The sequence below is a fragment of the Podarcis gaigeae genome (assembly GCF_964106915.1).
Source record: "Podarcis gaigeae genome assembly, chromosome: 14".
In the NCBI taxonomy this organism is placed as follows: domain Eukaryota; kingdom Metazoa; phylum Chordata; class Lepidosauria; order Squamata; family Lacertidae; genus Podarcis; species Podarcis gaigeae.
In genome coordinates this window covers 38,881,775-38,905,466 of record NC_139690.1, presented here as the reverse complement: position 1 = coordinate 38,905,466, position 23,692 = coordinate 38,881,775, and the positions used below count along the sequence as shown (strand labels likewise).

General features: G+C 44.3%; 1 protein-coding gene across 3 annotated transcripts in view; it reads right to left on the bottom strand.

Moving 5' to 3' along the window:
• The window catches only part of GSPT1 (G1 to S phase transition 1), a 37,075-nt gene extending 14,705 nt beyond the window's left edge, over nt 1-22,370 (bottom strand). The window contains exons 1-6 of one of the 3 annotated variants that reach the window (XM_083711498.1): nt 22,352-22,370; nt 5,053-5,100; nt 4,844-4,885; nt 2,924-3,151; nt 1,115-1,148; nt 322-399 (exon numbers count right to left, since the gene is read on the bottom strand). In XM_083711498.1, the coding sequence (XP_083567624.1) occupies nt 322-399; nt 1,115-1,148; nt 2,924-3,151; nt 4,844-4,865 (362 nt within the window). In that variant the 5' untranslated portion in view covers nt 4,866-4,885; nt 5,053-5,100; nt 22,352-22,370. Of the gene's footprint in view, nt 1-321; nt 400-1,114; nt 1,149-2,923; nt 3,152-4,843; nt 4,886-5,052; nt 5,101-20,536; nt 21,224-22,351 lie in introns of those variants that run through there. The other 2 variants (XM_083711496.1, XM_083711497.1) reach the window with 2 other exon arrangements.
• Nucleotides 22,371-23,692: the final 1,322 nt, after the last annotated feature.

Here is a 23,692-nt window from a genome sequence, read left to right as displayed (position 1 = left end):
ACATCAGTGAGGCTGAGAGGGGAAGTCCTGTCGTCTGGGCAAGCCAGGACCTCCATATATACTGCCCAGGCTTGTGCCCTAGAGACGTCACTTCAGTGCTGCAAATGCAGCAAAGTTACTCTGAGTAGACTAACAATGGCTGCAACCCATCAACTACGACAGGTAACAGAGACTCCTCCTCACTCAGCCCCTAAGCTGGTATTCTCCTAAGTCAGAACCTGCTCTCCAGGAACTTTATCTAATTATTGCCAAAGAGAGAGGAAAAAAACAATCCACATAGGTTAAAGCATGTTCATCATAAGATGTAGGGGGGGTTCATACCATGTTTCTCTGTTTTTTTCTTTAGCTTCTCTTTCATATTTTTCAAGTGTTCTTTTATCAACCATGCCTGTCAAGTACCTAGAAAAAAAATAGATTTGTATGTTGTTTACAACGTAGGTGCTGCCTATAGAAAGCAGATTTATTTTTAAGGAGATAGAATGAGGTGGTAAATAAACCATCAGAAAGGTAAATAAACCATCCATACAGCCCACTGCTTCATTGGTATACACAGCAGAATATAAAGATAGCTAATCCACAGAAAATAGTTAAGACAAGCTGTTTTGGGACTACAATTCCCATCATCCCTGATCATTGGTTCTGCTAGATAGGAATGGGAGTCATAGTCCAATAACAGCTGGAAACCCAAGTATGAGAAAACCTGGACTACAGTGCTGCATGAGAAGTAGGTTTTGATCAAACATTTACATTGAGAAACAACATTTAGTATGGGCATATGACAATTTTGTAATCTGTATCAGGACTGGGGAAGCCTGTGGCTCTCCGGATGTTGCTGGACTCCAACTTCCATCGTCTCTGTTGGTCATGCTGGCTGAGGCTGATGGGAGATGGAGTCCAATAACATCTGGAAGGCCTCATGTTCACCATCCTGGTCTAAACTGTAGAATTACAGGAAAGGTTAGGAAAATGTCTATGGGCATTTACAATAGACTTCACAATAGAAAGAAAACAATTGGAAAGAGATTCAGACTAATGCTGCACTGCAGCTAAGTCTACGTCAACAAAAGCAATCAAGCACAAACGTTTCAAAGATTTGATAAATTAAACTGCTTACATTATTTGTCCTCCAATTGTTGATTTGCCAGCATCTAGCCAAAAGAATATAGAGAGCAATTTTTTAAGAAAAATGGATTTTCAAAGTAAGCTTTCCCCAACCACCTAAGCTACTTCTCTCATTCCATTAAAGTGTTGGATTTCCCCATCATGATGTTCTTTTGTCTTTCATATCTTTTCATCATATCACCAATGATGCGGGGTCAAAAATTGTCTGTGGAGATGCTAAGAAAAATCTTCCATTGTTATAAATTTTCCTTTTCCAAAAAAGCATTGCTTCATAAAATGAACTAGCAACAAAATGAGTGGATCCAATAACGGAGTTTAACTGGGCAGTTTGAGAGTTAAGTTGTTCGGTAAAGGAGGATGCAATGAACATATGAAGGCACACTAAGTGTGCAAATGATTTTGAAAGGATGTGAAGCAAATCATACCCTTTTCTATTCTCTGTATGCTGCTGCTTCTGTTTTTTTCTTTTTAAAGTCCACGCATTAGTTCTAGATGTCAGTGTCCTTAACAAACATTTTATTTATTTTACTCTCCCTGCAAGGAGACTTATTATTAAGGAGAAAGAGCCCACACACCACGTCATATGAGCAAGCAGGAATTCTAATTAGCAGTTCCTCCCCGCTCCCTGTTGCATTATGCATTAATCAACCATTTTAATTTCAGGTTTATCAGCTTTATGCGTAACTGCAACCAAGTCATTTAATTGACAGGCAATGCATATGGCTAGAGCAAGTGTAGGAAAACTTTGGCCCTCAATGTTGCTGAACTACAACTCCCATCAGCCTCAGCAATCATGGCCAGAGATGATGGGAGTTGTAATTCAACAACATCCAGAGGGCAAAAGGTTCCCTGCATAGCCAGAGGTATTCCTGAATAACAGGTACCACTGGACCTACCCTTACACACCCACTTGAAAGGATTCAGTAGCAAGCACTGAAAACACTGCTGTCTGAGACTCTAGAGCAGGAGTCGGCAAAGTTTTTGTGGTTTGGGCCAGTTCACGGTCCTGCAGATGCCACGGTGGGCCAAAGTGTGCGCGTGCAAGCATGCACAAACGCTATTTCCAGCACTCCTTCCGGTACAGAGGAGGCGTGCATAGCTTCCCATTGGCTGCAGGAGTTTCCTGCGGCCAATGGGAAGCCGGCCAGCATCATGGAAGGCGGTCCCTGTCCTGCTCCGCGCTGGTTTAGTGCGGTGCACGGGAGCCGGCCGAGCGGGTGGCAGGGGTCCCCAAGCGGGTGGCGGGGGTCCATGGGCCAGTTAAATAACCCCCATGGGCCGCTTGTGGCCCATGGGCCTTAGGTTGCCGACCCCTGCTCTAGAAAGCTGCTTCCAGTCAAAGAAGATAATACTGAGCTAGGCAGACAAATAGTGTGATCTAGATTATGGCAGCTTCCTATGCTTCAGATGTCTACTCAGCAGTAATCGTGAATGAGTCACTCTCTGCTGCACCTATTTGTTTTGGTGAGACACGGAATAAAGGAAGGCTTGACTATGCACACTATTCTGAACTCTTCCAAGGAGGATAATTATTAGGTTGCCATCCTATAAAATCCTCTGAGACCAAGTCCCACTGAACTTCAAAGAAGACATGCCTAAGCCTGCACTGTCGCTAGCAAACGTATCATATTCTTTAAACTTTTGCCAAACTGTATGAAAGGCAAACCTGCAATTTTATATAGAATCTAACATTAGCATCTAAAAAGGTATACTCTGAAAACATTAAAGATGGTCCCAGTAATAAGATCAGGTTAAAAAACATATAATGCACCCACCCTCCCTGCGCTTATCAGCAGCTTACCTACATGTCCAATGAATACTACATTTACATGTTCTTTTTTGGGAGCACCTGGTGGTGCCATCATAGATTTAGGTTTTGGTAGTTCCTCTTCCTCCTCCATCATTTCCGGGGTGCCTTCCTCGGTAGGTCCTGCATCTCCAGAAGGTCCACTTGCTAACTCAGGTTCAATAGCTTCTTCTTTGTGATCCCATGATTCTTCAGGGGACATTTCCGTTTCTCCGTTTTCTACTGGAATTTAACAAAGAGTTTATCTGAACAAATGGAAAATTTTCATCTGCTTTCAAAAGGTTAGCAGTACTTCAAAGGCAGGTATGTTACATCTAAGCAGTTAAAAGTTCTACTGCTGCAAGTTCCATTTTTTCTGATCTTGTTCTGCTGGCTGAGGCTTCTTTTCCAAAAGCTTTGTTCTAAACTGGATATTACAAGTCATTTTCAAAGCATGCTACAATTCATAGGTATCAGCAGACTATTTTAACACAATAGAATTTTCAGTTGCAGAACACACACAAAACGCGTCAAGATTATACAGTTGCTCCCTTCCTTCCTCATGTTCAAAGTGTTTCAAATATAATCACAGAAATGGAAGGGACCACAAGGGTCATCTAGTCCAACCCCATGCAGAGTAAGGATCTTGCCCAACATGGGACTCGAATTTACAACCATGAGATTAAGAGCCTCATGTGCTACCTACTGAGCTAAGTTAAAATTGCCCATGAAAACTGGTCAGTCTACCTAAAGTATGAGACTATTTGAGAATTTGAAGCATGACATCAATATACTCTTATTGGACATTCCACAACAGAGGTGGGAAGAATACGGGTAGGCAGATTTCAGGTGTTTGAAATCTACTCATAGTGACACCAGGTGACACTATGCTTTGAAATCTTGTCTGTTGGGACTTCAAAGTGCAGCAGGAGACTGGATGAAAACCCTTTTGGAAACAGACCTGTGCTGCTCTTTGAATCTTTGAAGCTTTAAAGAGCAGCTTGGGACTGCTTGCAAAACAAAGGGCTCTGCGCTGTTTGAAAACTCATCAGCTTTTGCAAACAGCCCCACACTGAACTTGGCTGCATGTGCACAGTCAAACCGAGCAGGGTTTAACCCCTGTTCACCAGCTGATGAGCAAAGTTAAATCCGGCTCAGAGTTTGGATATGCACACTCTTTCACAGCAGTGGAATTGGGGGGTACAGTCAGTTAAGAACCAACCCCCTGCCCTGCCCACTAGCTGGCATTGGATCGACAGCATCTGTTTGGTAGGTGGGTAAGGCTTTAAAAGAATGGCCTCATGGGCCTAATTAGACACTCTGGAAGACATAGAACGGCTTGTGTGCCAGAGGTTCCCCATCCTTCGACTGAGGCAGGGACAAAAGGGTGGCTTGAGGGAGAGTACAACACACTTGATGGTATTCAAAGTTCTTGCTTCATTCAAGGAAGAGTATGCTCATGGAAGGGGTTATTGTGTGAATGGAAGCTTCTTCTGTTTGCAGAATGAAAACATTAGATACCATTCACTTAAGGAATTAAGGAAAATGCTTGACTGCATTCTGATCCCAGGAGGAGTTTGTTTTCTGTATGAGATCATAGTCATTTTACACAAGAATTCAGTTCCATTCCCTCAACCTGCACTGCGGCTTTTAAAAGTCCAGTTTAAAGTGGAATAAACCCTTCTCAATACTATTGTTTAACAAGTGGTAGTCAGAAACCTTTGCACACCAACTTCAAATCACCCAGACCTTTTGGTAGATGTTCAGATCTACCTTCTGCCCACTGGCTTGAAATATATTCAAATACAGGTACAAAGGGACTACACTATGTTCTGTCACAACAAAACAGCAAAGACTCAATTAGCAGTATCTTCAATTAAACAAGTCAAGTGCTATCAAACAGCACTTCTAGCTGTATTACACAACTGCACTTACCAACTGGTTCTGAGATTTCCATACTGACAGCTGCATTTGACCCTGTTGAAAGAGAATCAAATACAGAATGTTAAATATGTGACATTAACTCAAGATGCCATGGTTAAACATGTGTTTAGAACACAGCATGTTAGCAAAAGTTTAACAATGCATCTTAAATCACATAATTAGATCCACTTTAGATTTTCCAGCAAACACAAGCATATTACCTTCACAAGGTGACGGCTGTTCCTCTTGTGAAGATTCTGCTGATGCCCCTTAAACAAATAAGAGATTCAGCATTGATATAAATACAGAGATAACTGCTTTCAATAAAAACTCAAGAACCAGAACAGCCAGCTAATCTGAAGTAGATACAAGGAAAGGGTTCTAGGCTTTTCACCCTACTGTTTGCCCCCTTCCTATTCCCTGAACTCCTTAAAATCGCACGTGTTGAGACATGCACAAGAATCTGTTCGGTGAGGTTTTTGGGACACTTTGCCCTGTTTTGCATGCGATGCAAACCCATTGTTTAAAGCAGCAGAAAGCCTTGAAATTGTGTGCTCTCTCTCCCCTCTTCCAGCAATGCCACAAGGACATAAAAAGCAACCACTTTTAAATGAACTAAAGTTCCCTGTAACACTCAAACTCAGGGGACTCTGGTTAGCCAGTGGTTTGCTAGTAAGCCAGGATCATAAGCCATGGCTTGACCTTGGCTTGCTCAAACAAGCCATGGATTAAACTAATCAGTCTTGATATAATGTGGAGTTCTGGTCAATTAAAAAAAAACCTTCTGAACATGCTTGGGTGGGGGTCCAAGACCAAGGCTCACTGCTGCTCATTCACGTAATCCTAAAACATGGCTTACTGTTGCTAAATGTGCCCTTTTAAAATTTGCCAATTTAAAAACAATCTTTTTTTGCAATGTAGCACACAAAAAGCTATCTATTTGCCCATATCATCAAATGAATCAGACTCCAGAGGTTGTGATTCTAATGGCCCTGTTGCAAGAAGAATCAAAGCACTTTACAAACATGTTGAACTTTGAAGCACCAAGGCGGTTAGGAGTAATTTTCCAAGTATCATTACATAGGACATGCAGAAGGGAGATCTGGTTTGTTTCCCAGATTCCCTACTAGCTGGTTGATCCAAATACGAATTTGAAATGCTTCTGAAGCCCTTAAATTTCATTTTAATGCATTTGAACTTAGTTATGTTCACTATAAAAATTATGCATTACTTAAAGCTAGCAAGATCAAATACAGATTAGAATATTCCCTTAAAAGAAACTAAGTGCCAAAACAGCAAACTGAGAAAAAGAAAATACAAAAATGCACAAAAGCACCAAACTCGGGGAGCTGATTTCTGTAAGCCATAGGTAAAGGTAAAGGAACCTCTGACAATTAAGTCCAGTCGCGAACGACTCTGCGGTTGCGGCGCTCATCTCGCTTTACAGGCCGAGGGAGCCGGCGCTTGTCTGCAAAGTTTTTCCAGGTCAAGTGGCCAGCATAACTAAACTGCTTCTGGCAAAACCAGAGCAGCGCACGGAAATGCCGTTTACCTTCCTGCCGGAGCGGTACCTATTTATCTACTTGCACTGTGTGCTTTCTAACTGCTACGTTGGCAGGAGCTGGGACTGAACAATGGGAGCTCACCCCGTCGCAGGGATTCGAACCGCCAACCTTTCGATTGTCAAGCCCAAGTGGCACAGTGGTTTAACCCACAGCACCACCCGTGTCCCTATCCATAAGCCATAATGCTCAGCAAAATCTGGTTATATTTGGTACTCACTTACTTTTCACATTTAAAATAACAAATCTCTCTTTTGGTGTAGGGTGGGAATCAGATGTGTGCTTGTATACCCCGCTTAGCATTTGGCAGTAATTCAGAATGCTGGCTTACAGCACACCAGTGGATTTGTAAAGTAAACGTACTGTCTGCTCACACTACTGCAGGAACCAGACTCTCAGCCACTTTTTTGGTTCTGCTTGCGCTGCAGGCTCCAAAAGAATAGAGCAAAGCAGGCCCATGCTGGCAGAAGGCCAATATTACAGGCACGAAGGGTGAATGCAGGTCAGGCAGAGCAGAACACAGAAGATACAAAGGCAACAGCAATACCCTCTTCAGGGCAGTAATTAGAAATGCTAGATGACACTGGACAGAGTGTACAATTGTGCGGGAAGCGGCTGGCACTAATGACATATCCTCCAAGGGTAGTGATGTGGGTTTTCTGGAAAATGCTGCACTGGAAAAAATTCTGGAAATAAAATCTTGATATAAATTATAGTAATGTGTAGTGGGTTTTTAAAAAACTCTTTCTAATGCCCTAGAGCAGGGTTTCCCAAACTTGGGTCTCCAGTTGTTTTTGGACTCCAATTCCCATCATCGCTGACCACTGGGTCCTGCTAGCTAGGGATGATGGGAGTTGTAGTAAAAAAAAAAGAGCTGGAGACCCAAGTTTGGGAAACCCTGCCCTAGAGCCAAGGAATCCAACATAGTGCCTCCAGATGTTGCTGAACTCCAACTCCCATTACCCATACCATTGGCAATGGTGGCTGAGGCTGATAGGAGTTGGGAGTCCAATAACAGCTGAAGACCAGTGCTTGGCTACCCCTACCCTAGGGAGTGTTCTAATTCAGCATGTTTACTTTACCTTTGTTTAGTAAACAAAGCTAATAAAACTCCCCCACGTTAATTTTATGCCCCAATGCACCACAAGTATTACACCTGAAATATTTGAGGAAGCAAATTAAGGCACACTTAATGTGCTTTAAAGATGCTATTAAGGAGAACCGAACTGGAATATGTGCTCGTAAAAATCTAAATACATTATCATGTACTTCCCTCATTTTGTTTAAGCTTAAGAGAAGCAAAAGTACTGAAAACTGTTGGTGCAATAAATTTCAGCAATGCAAATAACTATATGCAATTTGCTGACTTGCATAGGGACAATCACCTGAAAAACATTCATTACAGCTATGAAAACATCAGACTTGCCTAATATTCTTCAATATTGCTAATATACTTATGAAATTGATCCCCGCCCCCCATTGTGATAATAAATCCTTGGAAATCTGCCCACCCCACATCACTGTCCAAAGGTTTAAACAATTTAGCCAGCAAGTCTTAACACGGTGTGCTACAACAAAATAATGATCAGCAGGCCCACATTTAGAACAGAGGAGAGAGCAGGCTTCCTCCAGAGACTCAACTCCTCCTGCTTTGCAATGTCATGGAGCCAATTATAAGGGGGATGGAGGAACGCTCACCTCTTGAGAATCGGATGCTGGTAACAAAAGGGGGAAGTCATGACATCCACCCCCTTATCAAGAACACAAAGAAGCATCCAAATTGCTGCTGCTGGGGAACATAATCCTAGGCCCCATCTACACTATACAGTCAAAGCAGTATTGTACCACTTTAACAGTCATGGCTCTCTCTAAAGAATCCTGGGAAGTGTAGTTTATCAAGGGTGCTCAGTGTTGTTAGGAAGCCCCTATTCCCCTCACAAAGCTACAGGTCCCAGACTTCTCTGAGAAAAAGGACTGCCGCCGAATCTCTGAAAATTGCAGCTCTGCGACGGAAATAGGAGTCCTAACAACTCTACACTTCCCAGGATTCTTTGGGGGAAGTCCTGGCCTTCTATGGGTTTGACATTTAGGCAATCCATTTGTTATTTCCTCCCTCATTCTCTGCAGGTCTAACCATCCACAGATAGAAGAAAGCAGTAAGAAAGAAAAACCAACTGGCTTTTCAATTTGTGTCTCTTTTGCTTCAAGAGCAGTATGAGAACCACTGCCTTAAAATAAGACAGGGGAGAAGGAAGGAGTTAATGCTATATAATCACTAGGAATGTAAACTGAGCGAGCTTAGAAATGTCGCAATCCTCTATCATTTGCACAAATGGCAGTGAATTACTAATCCAAAAAATACGTTAGGGACAGGGAACTACTTTAAGTCACACTGAAGTGGCCGAACACGCCCAGTGGGATTTAACATTTCCTTTAAAGAGCAGGTGCCCATGTCATTCCACTACCTGCTTTTGAGAGTCCCCTTGTTTTCAAGAGCGGTTTACCACATGGCACACTGGTGCTGCTCAAGAACTGCGCTTGTGCATGCAAAACTTTGGATGCAGCTCTATACTTATAAACATGGAACCTCCTATTCTTGTGCAATGACAGTGGTACCTCGGGTTAAATACTTAATTCGTTCTGGAGGTCTGTTCTTAACCTGAAACTGTTCTTAACCTAAAGCAACACTTTAGCTAATGGGGCCCCCCCTGCTGCCATAGCACGATTTCTGTTCTCATCCTGAAGCAAAGTTCTTAACCCGAGATACTATTTCTGGGTTAGTGGAGTCTCTAACCTGAAGCATCTGTAACCTGAAGCGTATGTAACCCGAGGTACCACTGTACTGTAAATATTTATCATTTTTTTAAAAAGATGGAGAGAAAACAGGAAAATTAAACCAGAGTAGAGGTCAAAATCTTGCTTCAAGCTTATGATGAGGGGAATGAGACTTTGTGCTGACCATCAAGCAGTGGCTTTTTCCACTTGCCTTGCCCCACCCTCCAGCCTTCATAAGGGAACTGTTTCCAGAGGAAGAACTGTGAGGGGAACAAGACTTTGTGCTGGCCATCAGGCAACGGTTTTTTCCACCTGCCTGGCCCTTGGGGCCCTAGGAGCCTTCAGAACAGAGCTGCTGCCATAGGCATTATGTGTCTTTTGATGAACTGAGTAAAAGATTATGAATCATGGGGTGAGGAGAGAGAGAGTGTGTGAATTCAACAGTACTTCGTTTGGTTTTCGTTGTAAGATTGTAAATGTTAATTTTGTTTTGTGAATTATGAGTGCAGTAATGCTTTGTGAATCTTACACGACTTGTTGTGGTTGTGCTGCTTAGCTTATTTTTTTAGTTGTTTTATTAATAGTCTTTTATAGAAGGTGGTTGTTTTACTGATGATTTGTTAATTATTCTATATGATTTATGTTCTAACTGGGACCCTCTACTATGTTATAGTTATTTATTGTAGGTAAGCCGCTTTGTGATTTGTGTGTGTGGAAAGCAGCACAGAAATATAATAAATTAAATTAAATAAATTTAGTAACATACAAAACTATCTAGTTAAACCTTTCTAGTTCTGGATTTAAGTACTCCTTCCAATAGCAACTGCATGATAAAAATAAATAAAAACTGTAGAATGCAGACCAACTCACACTGCTGACTCGTATTCAGTGATGAACTACAAATCCAAAACCTTTTTCACCTGTACTATATTGCCAAATCATGTTATCCTGAATCCTATAGCTGTGCATTCGATTTCTACCCATACCCCAAAATGCAGAACTGCTGCACTTGTCTCTGCTGGATTTCATGTTAGTTTGGGTTGAGTTTTCCACTCCATCAAGGTCATTTTAGAACTTTATTCTGTCATGGAGACCCAGCATTAGAATAAGCACAATCCTTACAAGAATCCTTGAAAAGCTCTCAAATTCTTTTAAAATAACATTAAATTTCTAAGGCAGGCAACCCATTGTTTCCCACATTTGTAACTTTTTGGAAAGGCTTTCCTCCTTGTTTAAGTCAGAGAAGTAGTTGTGGTACCCACATGACCCAACTTGCATCATGTTGAATTCATGAAAAGTGTGTGAGGTGGGGGGGGGGGGAGAGATTTAAGGTGCATGTGATTAGCAGAACTGAATCCTTCCCCCTAGGCCACGGGTTGGCAACTAAGGTCCGCGGGCAGGATCAGGCCCAATTGCCTTCTGGATCCGGCCCATGGACAGTCCAGGAATCGCCGTGTGGATCGCCAGTGCACACATTCTTTCCCTCTCCCTCCTTCGGCAGCGCTTATATCCTCAGGGATGGAGCATTCTTGCCCCATGCCAGGTGCCGTCAAGGGTCGGCTCGTCTGCCTGCCCGCCTCAGTAGGGTGGCGCTGGAAGGGGGCGAGTGACGCCGGCTGCTGCTGCGTTTTCCTCCTGGCTCCTCCTCCCTCTCCCTCAGTCCGCTCTTCCTTCCTTCTCTGCACCCCTTTTCCACACTGCTTCCCCGCACGCTTTCTTTTCCGTTGTCACCTGCCTGCCTCCTTCATTCCTCCTATGGCGTTCAGGTGGGTCATTGTGGTGGCCGCGGCCGCCACTTGGGGGTTGGTGGGCAGCTCAGTCTTCTTCTCTTCTCCGCAGTGCCTCTTGGGAAGCAGCAGCGGCGACAGCAGCAGCAGCAGCAGGTGGTGGGTAAAAGCTCCGGTGAGCTCCCCGGTTCCCCTACCTCCGTCTGCAGCTCCTCTGCTGGGGCTGCTGCTTCTGTTTTCGCCGGCCAACGCAGCCTCCTACCCCATTATGGCACCTGGCTGGCTGGAGAAGCCCAACTGCGGCTATTGGGATGACAGCTGGGACATGTAAAGCGAAGCATCTTCAGGCCTCTTTATGGGTGGGTGAAAATCATTCATTCCCCCCCCCACAAGGTCTGAGGGAGAGTGGACCGGCCCCCTGCTGAAAAGGTTTGCTGACCCCTGCCCTAGGCTGTGCTTTCCTCCTCTAAGCTGCCCAAGGAGAAAGAAAACTAAGTAATTCTGGGGGAAGTTCAATATCCCTCACATCCATTCCTAATGTGCTTTAAATCCCTTCTCCACGTGGAAGCCTTGGTATTTTTCCAAGGTCTTTTAAATTTTGATTTCAGTCAGTCCGGTGCTGGACTTTTTGTTTGCGTTCGCTTATTTTATCATCCTAAGAATTCTGTTTTTTTAATGTGCATTGTTTATTTATTTATCTTTGCATTATGAGCCACTTTAGGCACAAATCATTGTGGAAGAGCAAAATATAAATAAAAAACTTTACCATAATTGAGTGTGTGTGGGAGAGAGAGAGGAGAGAAGTGTACATAACGTATTAGCAAACTATTTGCCCTAAATATTCCCCTGGAGATTATGCTCAACTATCGTCGTACACTTCAGTTGTGACTGTTACAAAGCCTCCTTTAACTCTGATGACTGCAACAGAAAGCCAAACTTGCTGGACTTTTCCATCTTTTTACAAGGGCAAACTTTGGTACTGCTTCTGGACAACGCCCTATTAGGCTTGTAAACAACTACTGTACTTGCTTGCCTGCCTGAGGCAAGTGAGTATCAGCTCCCTGCAATCTGGCAAGGCAACTCAATTTTCCCCATTTCAGAGTATCAGTGCATTATATGGTTACCTGCTTTGGGAATTTGGGAAATTCAGAAATTCTAAATAAACTACTAACAAACACGGGCAGATAATAAACACACAAATGTGCACTAGTAGCTTTTCAGGTAAGGCTGCACATATGGTGTCTCTTCTCATAAAAAAGAAACAATTTTTGTCATCACCCTGAACTGTAACTAAGCCTACATACACGTAACTGAAATACACACACATTCCTCTTCCTCCTCCTCTCTCCTCCCCTTGTATTCTCTGTGCTGAATTACAGGTTGTGGAAGCCCCTTGGAGCAAGCACCCATCCTCTTATACTCTATGAATAATCCCACATATTGATAGCACAGAGAAAAAACCTCACAGGGTGTTCAGCAACAAACACTGTCTTATCTGGTAAAGCTATCCAGGGAAGCTACAAAACAAATTACAGCAAAATTATTTAAATGTAAGCAACATCGTTATCACCAAGGCGCATATGGACTCATTGGGAAAAAATCCTTATACAGGCACAATAAGAAGGAACTTTCCTAAATTAAAAACATGACTGTTTTAGTAGCAACAGTAATGGGTGAGAGAGAAATCCACTTTGTTATGTGCAGTTGGCAACACAGGACAGACACCACATATTCGACAAGAATAAACAAAAACAGGAACTTGGTACGTCATCCCAATTATTACATAATCAAAAATATGTGGTTTTGAAAAACTGAATCATATTTCTATAATAACGGGCTTGCACATATGAAGGCAGTTTTTGCTAGTGCCATAGTGGAAAGTGAGGGGCAGATGGGGCTCATCAACCTGGAAAGGTAGCCCATCTAGGAGAATAAAAACTCTGATCCTAAACCTCCACTGCCTTGTGGAATATATTTGGGAGAAGAAAAAGCTATGGAGTAAACCTTACAAAAATTTGGAGTGGAGTCCCTAAGATGGTTGGATGACACCTTGTATGCCTCCTTCCAGAAACTCCTGAAGTCAAACTGCTGCCAAACGTTTTGCTCTGCTTTCCTTTGGACCACGTCAGCGATGTGTCTTGGTGTCTGGGCAGCCCAGAACCTCCATACACACTGTCCAGGCTTGCATCCTGGGAAGGTCACTTTGGTGCTGCTAACACAGCACTTTGACTTCACCCCTGGAAATGTACTCCATTGTCCCTTGAGACAGATAGATGCCACCACCAACAGCAACAACACCCTTACACTGAAACCTGTATTCCAAGATAGAGGCCACAACACCCAATTTCGAATTCAGACTGCTTAACTATACAGTCGACTCTCAACTTACGCAGGAGTTACATTCTGGGGTTGGTGCATGAAGACAAAATCACATGTAGTCAAAAGCATATTCTCCAAAGGCGAGTGCAATGGCAGGTGGGATTGCTGACACCCCCCCCCAGACACCTGCCCTCCTTTTCATTTTTTCAGCCAAGTGCATAAAGCTGAAGTCGCACGAGCTAAATGCACTTAGGTTGTGAGCTGACTATACTACTTTAGATGTCACCTGTGGCTCCTGACTTACCACACTTCATTTATTATACTTCATAAAAAAGACTGTGGAAAATAATACAGGGCAGAGACTACAACAAAAGGGAGAACTGGACATTCGAGATTGGTTCCTGAGAAGTTCAAAGAGCACCAAGAGACATTATTACCTGTGTGGTTGTCGAGTAAACAAAACAGTGAATGTCCCAAAAGGAAACCCTCAAAGCGTAAGGGCTTTTGTTTTATTTTTCTATAGCAACAATGCATGGACAGTCCAGTCATGGAATATTTTCAAGAAGTCCTGTAATAAAACATTAGGCCACGTGGGCGGGGTATAAATAATAAAATTATTATTATTGCTTCCAAATAAACTTTCCAATGTTACAGGTATGCTTCTCTTAGTGCTGAATACAAAAAATGGCAGACACTGCATTTCACAGTTGTGTGACGTCCACACCCTCAGACTACAAAGCCTGCTCCCTATCTCAATTATTGTAATAATTAGATTTTTAGCACACCCTTCTACCAAAAGAAGCCCAGATGTTTGTGGCCTGGTTAGCATAATTTAGTGAAGAGGGAAAGGAACTAACTACTTTGGACAGTGAAACAAGCTCTGACATCTAACACATAATTGGGTTCAAATGAAGTCTACTTAATGTATACAGAAATGTTAAGAAACCATTTTGAAGAAACTGGTGAAACATGCATTTTAGAAGCTTGCAGATCTTCCAAAATGCTTTTTCTCTTTGTTTCTAACAATATCAACAAAAAAATGTACTTCACGAGCCAAGGTATTAATCGCTAAATGAATTACATTGCCTACTGCTGACTGACACAACCCTTTTGTTTTCCCTGTGAACATTTAGCGAAGCAAATAATAAGCAATAATTAAAGTGAACTCTGCAATAAGGTCTGGGAGAAGACAAGGAAAGAACATTAAATATTTAACCGCCCAAAGACAGCAGTACTTGTTGAGCAGGAACTATGTCATCTCCTCGCTACATTCGGCCTTCCTGTTCAAAGACAAGAATGCAAGCAAGGTAGGATGATAGTCCCATCAACAGGCCCAAGATGAATCACCAGTTATTTTGTGTCAAGAGCAGTTGTGATCTCACAACACCATGTGGGCATCCCAGACTGCTTCTGCAGCACAGCAAGACTGATGACAGAAATCAATTCCTATAAAACACAACCCTAATCTATGCAAGAATGGGCAGACCCAGCATGCCTTCAACCCCGATCCTAACTTACAAGCAAGTACTTTCCATCTAAAAATGGAAGTGTCACCTACTTCAAGTTTTGAACAGCTGAGTTGCCTCCTGGCCAGATTTAAGATGCAGTGAAGGGCTTTGTGTGAAAAAGGTTGCCGGACGAAAGAAAGTCAGCCCTTCTCCACTCAGTCTTTCTCTTTGCTTAGCAGCCTTATACACAGAGTACAGTGGTACCTCGGGTTAAGAACTTAATTCGTTTTGGAGGTCTGTTCTTAACCTGAAACTGTTCTTAACTTGAAGCACCACTTTAGCTAATGGGGCCTCCTGCTGCTGCCGCGCCGTCAGAGAATGATTTCTGTTCTCATCCTGAAGCAAAGTTCTTAACCCGAGGTACTATTTCTGGGTTAGTGGAGTCTGTAACCTGAAGCGTATGCAACCTGAAGCGCATGTAACCTGAGGTACCACTGTACTCTAAATGGGAAGTTAGCATGAAATGTGTAACTGAATCAAGGCTGTCTCTTTCCAGGTTAGGATCATAGCCTGAAGACGTGCCTAAGGCGGTAAAAGGCACTCTGGATGACACATGCTACAGGTGCCTCCAGTGGGAAAGTTACATCATGAGCACCCTCAGACTGAAACCTGCTGACTGCAACCCCCTTCAAAATAAGTTGGCCACCACTAACCTGGGGAGATGAACATCTGTCTTGTCTGGATTGAGTCTTTTAGTTTTCATCTAGCTCAGGCTTCCTCAACCTTGGCCTTCCAAATGTTTTCAGACTTTCAATTGCCATCATCCCTGACTACAGGTCCTGCTAGCTAGGGATCATGGGAGTTGTAGGCCAAAAAACACCTGGAGGGGCAAGGTTGAGGAAGCTTGATCTAGCTCCTATTTGTCCTCTTCTCACCACCTTTACATAATGCCTCTTTCTTGCAACAAAATCCTATCTCTAGAGCTCCACACAACAAAATACTCATGCTATTCCATGCTTTATGCCTATGATGTGGTTGAGCTCCTCACTGCAGGCCTTCGCTACAAAAGTTTAGGGCAGTATCCAACTGCGCTTTACAGAGTAGACCGTTGAATTCAATACTTACATTAAGGTAAAAGGTAAAGGTACCCCTGCCCGTACAGGCCAGTCTTGACAGACTCTGGGGTTGTGCGCCCATCTCACTTAAGAGGCCAGGGGCCAGCGCTGTCCGGAGACACTTCCGGGTCACGTGGCCAGCGTGACATCGCTGCTCTGGCGAGCCAGAGCCGCACACGGAAACGCCGTTTACCTTCCCGCTGGTAAGCGGTCCCTATTTATCTACTTGCACCCGGAGGTGCTTTCGAACTGCTAGGTTGGCAGGCGCTGGGACCGAGCAGCGGGAGCGCACCCCGCTGCAGGGATTCGAACCGCCGACCTTTTGATCGGCAAGTCCTAGGCGCTGAGGCTTTAACCCACAGCGCCACCTAGTCCCATGTAAGTATGTATACTTACATGTAAGTATGTATACTTACATTAGCAACGCTATTAATTTCAGTGGATCTACTCTGAGTAGATCTACGTTGGATAAACTCTCAGGGCAGGAACTAGCAATCTGCTCAACACAGAAGTGAATAGTGATCTGGAAGTCCACTATCTCTCTTAAGAATTCAGAACTAAGCATCAACGAAGATGAAAGAGAGAGCTGGCTGAGATAAGAGTGTTAAGAGATGGGACACTCATCCTCTATCAAGCAAGCCTTCCTAAGCCTAAAAATAAAAAAGAAACTAGCCTGAACTCTCCAGTCAAGACAAATCAAACAAATATTGGAGTAAAGGTAGTTGACTAGCTCTGTGTGTGTTACAAAGATTAAAGCAAAGATCATGAATATACAAAGACATACAGAGTCGCATTGGCTTTGATGCATCTCCTCCAAGTTAAGCAGACCTAAGCCTGGCAAGTAACCAGTGTTAGAAACTCAGATATATGAGCCCCTTAAATCAGGGATACAGTTGCCAGACAGAATACCTGGTGGCTATTTTCGGGCTGGATGGCTCAAAAGCCATATTTTTCAATATGAGTTTTTGGTTCCTGAATTTCATTTTGATTGGGAAGATAAAATATAATGGATAGAATTCTACAGGGTGTGTTGCTAATGTGTGAAAACAGGCAAGATCCAAGGATCCCCAGGCATGCAGCTCCAGATGGTGGACAAATCAGGCGCCATCCTGGCAAATTTTGAACACTGCAAGTAACCCATGAATGTTGCCTTGAGTTCTGGAGACAAAAAGTAGGATAAAAGTGAAGCTAGTAAAATAATTAGCCCCAGGCTTTCTATCTTACAAAAAATAGTCTACAGTAGCACTGTCAAATAAAATAAGCTCCTGCATCACGTTGCTTAATGAACTGACTGGGTGTGGGTTGGTGCTCCAACCAAACACCCATTCAGTAAAAATTTAAAAGCCTCCCTTTTTAAGAATCACTGCTCTTGAAACATTTTCCAATGTTAAATTATGCCCAAGCAACTCTTCCAGACTGGCACTCTCCTTGGAATGCCACCTTTCCACAGTTCAAACCATGCTCAAGGCAGTGTACAAAGTGAAAACACACGCAACATAACAAAAGTAGTCACAAACAATAAAATAAAGCACTATAAAATACACAACCAAAGTGAACCACATAAATCAGTACAAGAGCTCAACAGTGACAACAGCAACACCCCCCCCCCAAAAAAAAAACCCAGCCCAGCCCATGGTACCATATTGATACTGAATGCCTAAAGCTTTCTTAAATACTCAAACCTGACTTTGCCACCACAGGCATATGTATATGAATTGAAACAGTAACTAACATTTTACATTCTGTATGCAGAGATATATTCCAGGCTCAGAGGCTCTTCGATCACACAAGGATAGTCAGAAACTGAATGAGAAAAAGTTCCTTACATCTCTAAACTGTCACATGTATGGTACAGTATGACAGCTGCTACTACTACAGATCCTGCTCCCAATCTATGAAATGTTATGCACGAGGCCACACACACCACATATTATATCAGCATAGTGGCTTGGCTGCCTGTCAGCTAGCTGATATGATAAAGACTTCATGGGAAGTGTTCATTTTCAGTCATTCCTAGTAATTAAGGGTGTCTTTGGATACATATACATCATGTTTCAGCTATCAGTTGTGAAAGTACCCAAACAACTATGATATCCCCAGGAATATGTCAGTCAGTGTTGCCAAGCATCTTTATACCCATGTAGAGCAATATAGATATTCAACCAGTTAATTGAGATGATAGGAAACCGTGAGTGCGACATTCTCAAGATATGCTTTACATAATACATGCAATATCTTAGCTTGGAGAAACTTTTATTTTCATAGGTAAAAGACCAAGAAAGCTTTGAATTTATGAAGCAGAGTGGCAATCAGGACTTATTTGGAACCCAACTTCATCTCATGTATTCTTATTTCAACCCTGGTAAATGTGCAGAAATTACTAGACCCAACCCTCACAGAGCTATGTTAGTTATCTGCACCTCACTGACAACTTGAAATAACAAAAAGCCAACTTTCTCCCAACTAAAACAAAAAACACAAACCCTGCCTGCAAGCATTTTTTTTTAACTTTACAAACGTTACCTAAAGAGTAGCTACTAGGAAGGATGTTTTTTGAACTCAATGGGGCTCACTTCTGAGTAACACATGCACAGGATTTTGCTGCAATTGAGCATCCCACTTCAACCAGAAAGTAATCCAAGGACATTCCTTAGCTAACATGCTCAACTATAATTACTAGCTGCGATTTGGTCCTGACTACAAGATCATGTAGACACCCTATGAACACATTTAAGATTGGGGTAGGGGGAATAAAAACTTAAGCAGGTCTCAGTCTGGCCCATGACTACATAGGAGCCTGTACGAGAGCATCATGTAAGCTACACTGAGCTTTCTGAAGAAAGAATGGGATACAGACTCAGAATCAAGCCTACCTAATAAAGTAAAGCCAAGAGGAAAGTTGCTTGAAACTGGATAATTTACATTATGGCAGTCTTGCCACAAATACTGCAAATCTTATGGAGATATTAGGAAAAGGCATGCTTTCCAATTCACAGTTCCCATTAGCATGTTGCACCATTCTTCTTGATTTACCTGATGACCTTGAAGCAATACATCTATCCCTTCCCCATTTCCAACCTAGCCACTGACTCAAGCACCCACTGTAGGAAGCACTAAGATTCAAGTTAAGGGAACGCTCCAGTAACAGTATTATGGAGGTATAAAGCAGCCAGAGTATTTCATGGCATTTTAAGCATGAATAAGCTTAATCAACCTATAAAATAAATAGCAGCATAAATCTAACACCATTAACCTAAGTTAAGTCAGATGCTTAGTACCACCTGGTGAAAAAGATGCCCATGTGCAAGATTCCAACTCCACCAGGGTTTTTACTGCCTAGTAGGTAATACATCTGGATTAAAAAAAACATAAAGTGCACTACCAAGAGTCCACAAGGACCCCTATATGAAACACAACATCTGAAGTGCACATCACACATTCAAATAAAGTTTTTGCTGATCTGATCATTCTACCCACTACCAATACTGTAAGAACTACCTTTCAAGTGTAATTGACCATGTTAAAATCTCTCTCCTCATATCCGCTATATTACTTCTCCTGTGTCTTCAGATTACAATATCCTCTTTTCTACACTGGTTGCCTTCCTTATATTTTGCTACCTTGGAAGACAACCAGTGTAATGTAGTTGATAAGCCTGCTGAACTAGGGAGAATCCATTTCCAGCTCCTTGGGTGACTTTGGCTTGCTATTTTTCAGCCTAGCATACTGTGGGAGAAAGCTTCCTTAGAGGAAGAGCAAGGGAAAAAGGTCACAGCCTTTTTTATATATTATAAAACCTGTCATGTTAACAGGTGGTTTAGGAACATAATGGCATCAAGGAAGTCTTTCCGAGTGGCTTTCATAGCAACTCTTCTAATAACCGGAAACAGACTTTTCCCCTCCTCTGCCAACGTAGGCAAGTGACGTCCTGCCTTGCATCACAGCCACTGAGCTGCCCTGAGTCACTCCTCATTTCTGCTTGTCCCAGTGCAGTCGGCATGGCTCCACACTACTGCCAGAAACAAGCACAACACAGGACCTCTCCCTACCCCAATCCCTCAGGTGTTCAAGGTTCACCAAGGGTCACCCCAACCCCACTCAACTATCTTTCAAACACATTCACTAAGGCCTTCCCTCCAAAACCCCTTATGGGCACATTGCTAAAGTTGGCCCACGTTGGCCTCGCCTTCTCCCCATCTGCTACCAACCAAAGAACATGACCACCTCTCAGCCCCCATTTCTAAAAAGTTCAAATACTGTACTTGGATTGCTTCTTTCCTTCTTCCTAATCTGGGCTTCTGGCCCACCAGCCTAACTCACATCCTCCCTAAAAAAACCACACACAAGGCAGTAGGGAGGTTAGACCATCCAGCTGGGAGGAGAGATGAGCCAAACATCTCCCAGTAATGAAGATCGCTGGGTGGCCTTAGGCCAGCTGATCCTCTTTGAAGTCTACCTCGCAGGATTGTTGAGTTAAGCAGGTGAAAGGGGGGGGAGGGATAATAAATACACCACTTACTTACAACTGGCCGTAATAAGGAACTGCACGTGATCTGAGCGCAGGTTGTTGTTTTTAAAAAATATATATCTGATTACTATTACTGTATTTTTAAGGTTGCAATCCCACGCACGACTTACCTGGGGGCTCAACAGGGTCTGTTGAAACGCCCCAAAGTTCAAGGCCTCCAGAACCGAAGCGACCCCGGAGCGATGCCCCCCCCCGCCCCAACCCCTTTTCCTTCCTCCCCGGATAGGTTACCGTGTGGCAGCGACGTCAGGGGCGGCAGGCCCGGCGGGGGCGAAGGCGGCGGCGGGAGTCCCTGCGCGGGCGCGGAGGACGTGGAGGAGGAGGAGGAAGGCGACGACGAGGAGGCCGGGCCTGGGCCTCCCCTCAGGAAGGCCGGCACGAACTCGGCGGCGTGGACATTGGGCACGAAGGGCTTGGCGTTGACGTTGAGGTGCCGGCTGAAGGCCGCGCCCAGCAGCTCCTCCTGCTGCTCCGCCGAGGCGGCGTCGAGCTGGGCCGGGCTGGGCACGTCGGCGGCGGCAGCGCCGGGGGCAGAGGAGCCGGCTGGGCCAGCGCCGGGCTCAATATCCGCCTGGTCCCAGCAGTCGGGCGCCGAGTCGCTGCTGCTGCCGCTGCTGCCGTTCGCCTCCATTTTGTCTCTGCCCGCCCCCCCACAAGCCTCTGCGCTTCCCGAAGCGGCTCCCGACGTCCTGGGAGGAAAGCGGGCTGAGGTGGGGGGCGGCGGCGGCGGCAGGAGGGGAAGGGGCGGGGGAGGGGAAAGCGCGGCAGCCGGGAACGCGGCACCACCGTCGTCGTCGTCGTCTCCGCGCTCGCTCCGGCCGCTCCGCGTGTGCGCCCCACCGCCGCGACGCAGGATGGCCTTCTCGAGATGCCGTACGCCCTTCTCCTCCCGCATCAGCGCCCGGCCGCCATTTTGGTAGTTCTCAGTCAGCCCCGCGTGCCTGCCTTTGGTAGGCACGCTGCCGGGCCTGGGGACTACAACTCCCGGGGGGCCGCGCGCCGGGTGACGAGGCGACGTGAGGGACGCCGCTCTCGCCCGCTTCCGCACCTCTCGCGAATCGAGCCGATGAGAAGACAACAACTCCCAGCGGCCATTGCGCAGCCTTCCTGCTTCAATCTCCAATCACCCCTCTCTCACTGGTAAGGTCTCGAAACGTAGCACAAAGGAACTACAAGACCCAGAGGGCTTTGCGCTTCGCATTCGTAGGCGGGACCATGCGCTTACTCTCGAAAGGAGATGGGGAATGTAGTTTCGTGGATGTATAAGAAAGTTGATAGAAGCATTTCGTAAAAGGGAGGAAGTATAGACAGGGATATTCCTTCCACACTCCTCGTACAGAGGAGCGAGAAAGGACAAGTGGGTGCTGTTACCGAAGAAGGAAGGAGTAATAATAAATATTTTCCAATCGAATTAATCAGATTGTGTTCCACGCGGTTGCTGCACAGCACGTGCTTGATAACATAGTTTGCCACATGGACAGTTTTATATATTGAATTTCTATCCCACCTTTTCTTCCAAGGAGCACAAGGTGATGTACCTGTTCTTCCCCTCCTCGTGAAATTCTTCAACAACCCTGTGGAGTAAGCTGAGAGGCTGTGATTGCCCCCCCCCCCCCATGGCCAAGTAGGGATTTGAACCCTGGTCTCCAAGACCCAACACACTAACCACTATACCACACTGGTTCACACTGGTTTTCAACCTGCCTCTTCCCAGTGATTGTAATTAAACCAGTAGAGGCTGGTCCATTAGTGTGAATGGGGCACTGGCTCACCAACCTCAAGCCAGCCCCCAAAATGTCTGCTTTCTTCCTTGCAACCAGCCCAGTGGGTAAACCAGGCTGTCTGCTTCCTGCTCCTTACGTTATTGTTTATTAAATTTGTATACCACCAACCTCCATCTGTAGATCTCAGGGTGTTTCACAACATAAAAATACAAGATTTAAAAAACCCATAAAATACATGGTGTGACATCTACCATTAAAGTACATTTTAGCACACATTTCAAACACATAGCTTCCCCCAAAGAATCATGCAACTGCAGTTTACCTCTCACAAAGCTCCTATAGGTCTCCCATGTTGCAAACGGCTTGGCATCACGCTGGCTCGGAGCAGACGCTCTGGCACCGTTTCGTACTCTGCTATCACCTGGTTCAATGTGTTGTCTGATTGTATCATGCAACAGGGTTTCACCCAAGCAGTGTGTGATGGCAGTTACCAGAACAATGTCGCCTGTACATGAAACCGAACAAATTAGCTGTGCGCGGCGTAACACAAGCCTGCTTCCAGGTGCTGTTCTTACCTGTGGTTCAGTAGGAATATTTCTTCCTGTACGCAGCTACTGTTATCTGATTAAGTTCTGGGCGGCTGCATCCAGCACGTTTCTGCATCATTGGATAAGCACCACCTCCACTTCTCAGTTAAGCATGCAGAATCAGATGCTGGGCTCCCACATGTAGCCCTGGGCAGTGCTCCACAGCAGTGCTGTGCCAGAAGACCTGTCCTACTACCATCACATTTCAGCACAACATCGCTGCAGTATGAGAAAGGCAATGGCAAAAAAGAGGGCATTGAATGACCTGACCTGCTTGAACTGTAATAGGAGTCTCAGGTAGCAAGACACTATGGTGCCTAACAGGTGCTTTTACAGTGTTGGTGAGAAAGTACTTGATGGTCCCTTTGATATTGTTGCCTCTCCAATTACAGGGTGAAAGGCTGATGAATGATAGGTAAGAGGATAGGGAATTTTATTCTTATTATTATTCATTTATGTATTACCCACCCTTTACCCTAAGGTCCCAGGGCATGTTACAACATTAAAACACAATATTTAAAACAGTTTAAAACAAACAATTACAAAAATGAGATAGGTTCTTAAAATATATACTTCAAGTGTCAAAAGCCAGGGTAAAAAGGTGCACTTTCAGCAGTCTCCAGAAGCTGTATATTGAAGAAGCCAGGTGCACCTTTAGGAAGTGTGGCTGCATACACACCAGGCATTTAAAGCACCCTGTTCCAATATTGTGAACCGTAGTTTGTCAGTGGTGCTGGGAATTGTAGCTTTGTGCATTTTGAGAAACGCCAAGGATTTCACTGACTCCACCCTGCCTGCATCACACAAATGGTCATGCTTTGCTCCTGAACAATTTGAGCACACCCTTTACCAGAGCTTCCTGTTCCAGGGAAAAGAGAAAGCTTGTTGAACAAGTCTGGGCACTTTGGATAGTCCTGTCCTTCAAGTTTGGAAAGGCCTCAAGTATTCCCACTAGGATGGATGATTTGTTCATATAAAGGATTAGATGACAGCTGTGTTTACGCAGCCCTGTCCTTTTCTGGCTAGTTGGAGGCAATGCGACACACCCTAATATTTTTTCTGGCCTTCAGTAATTG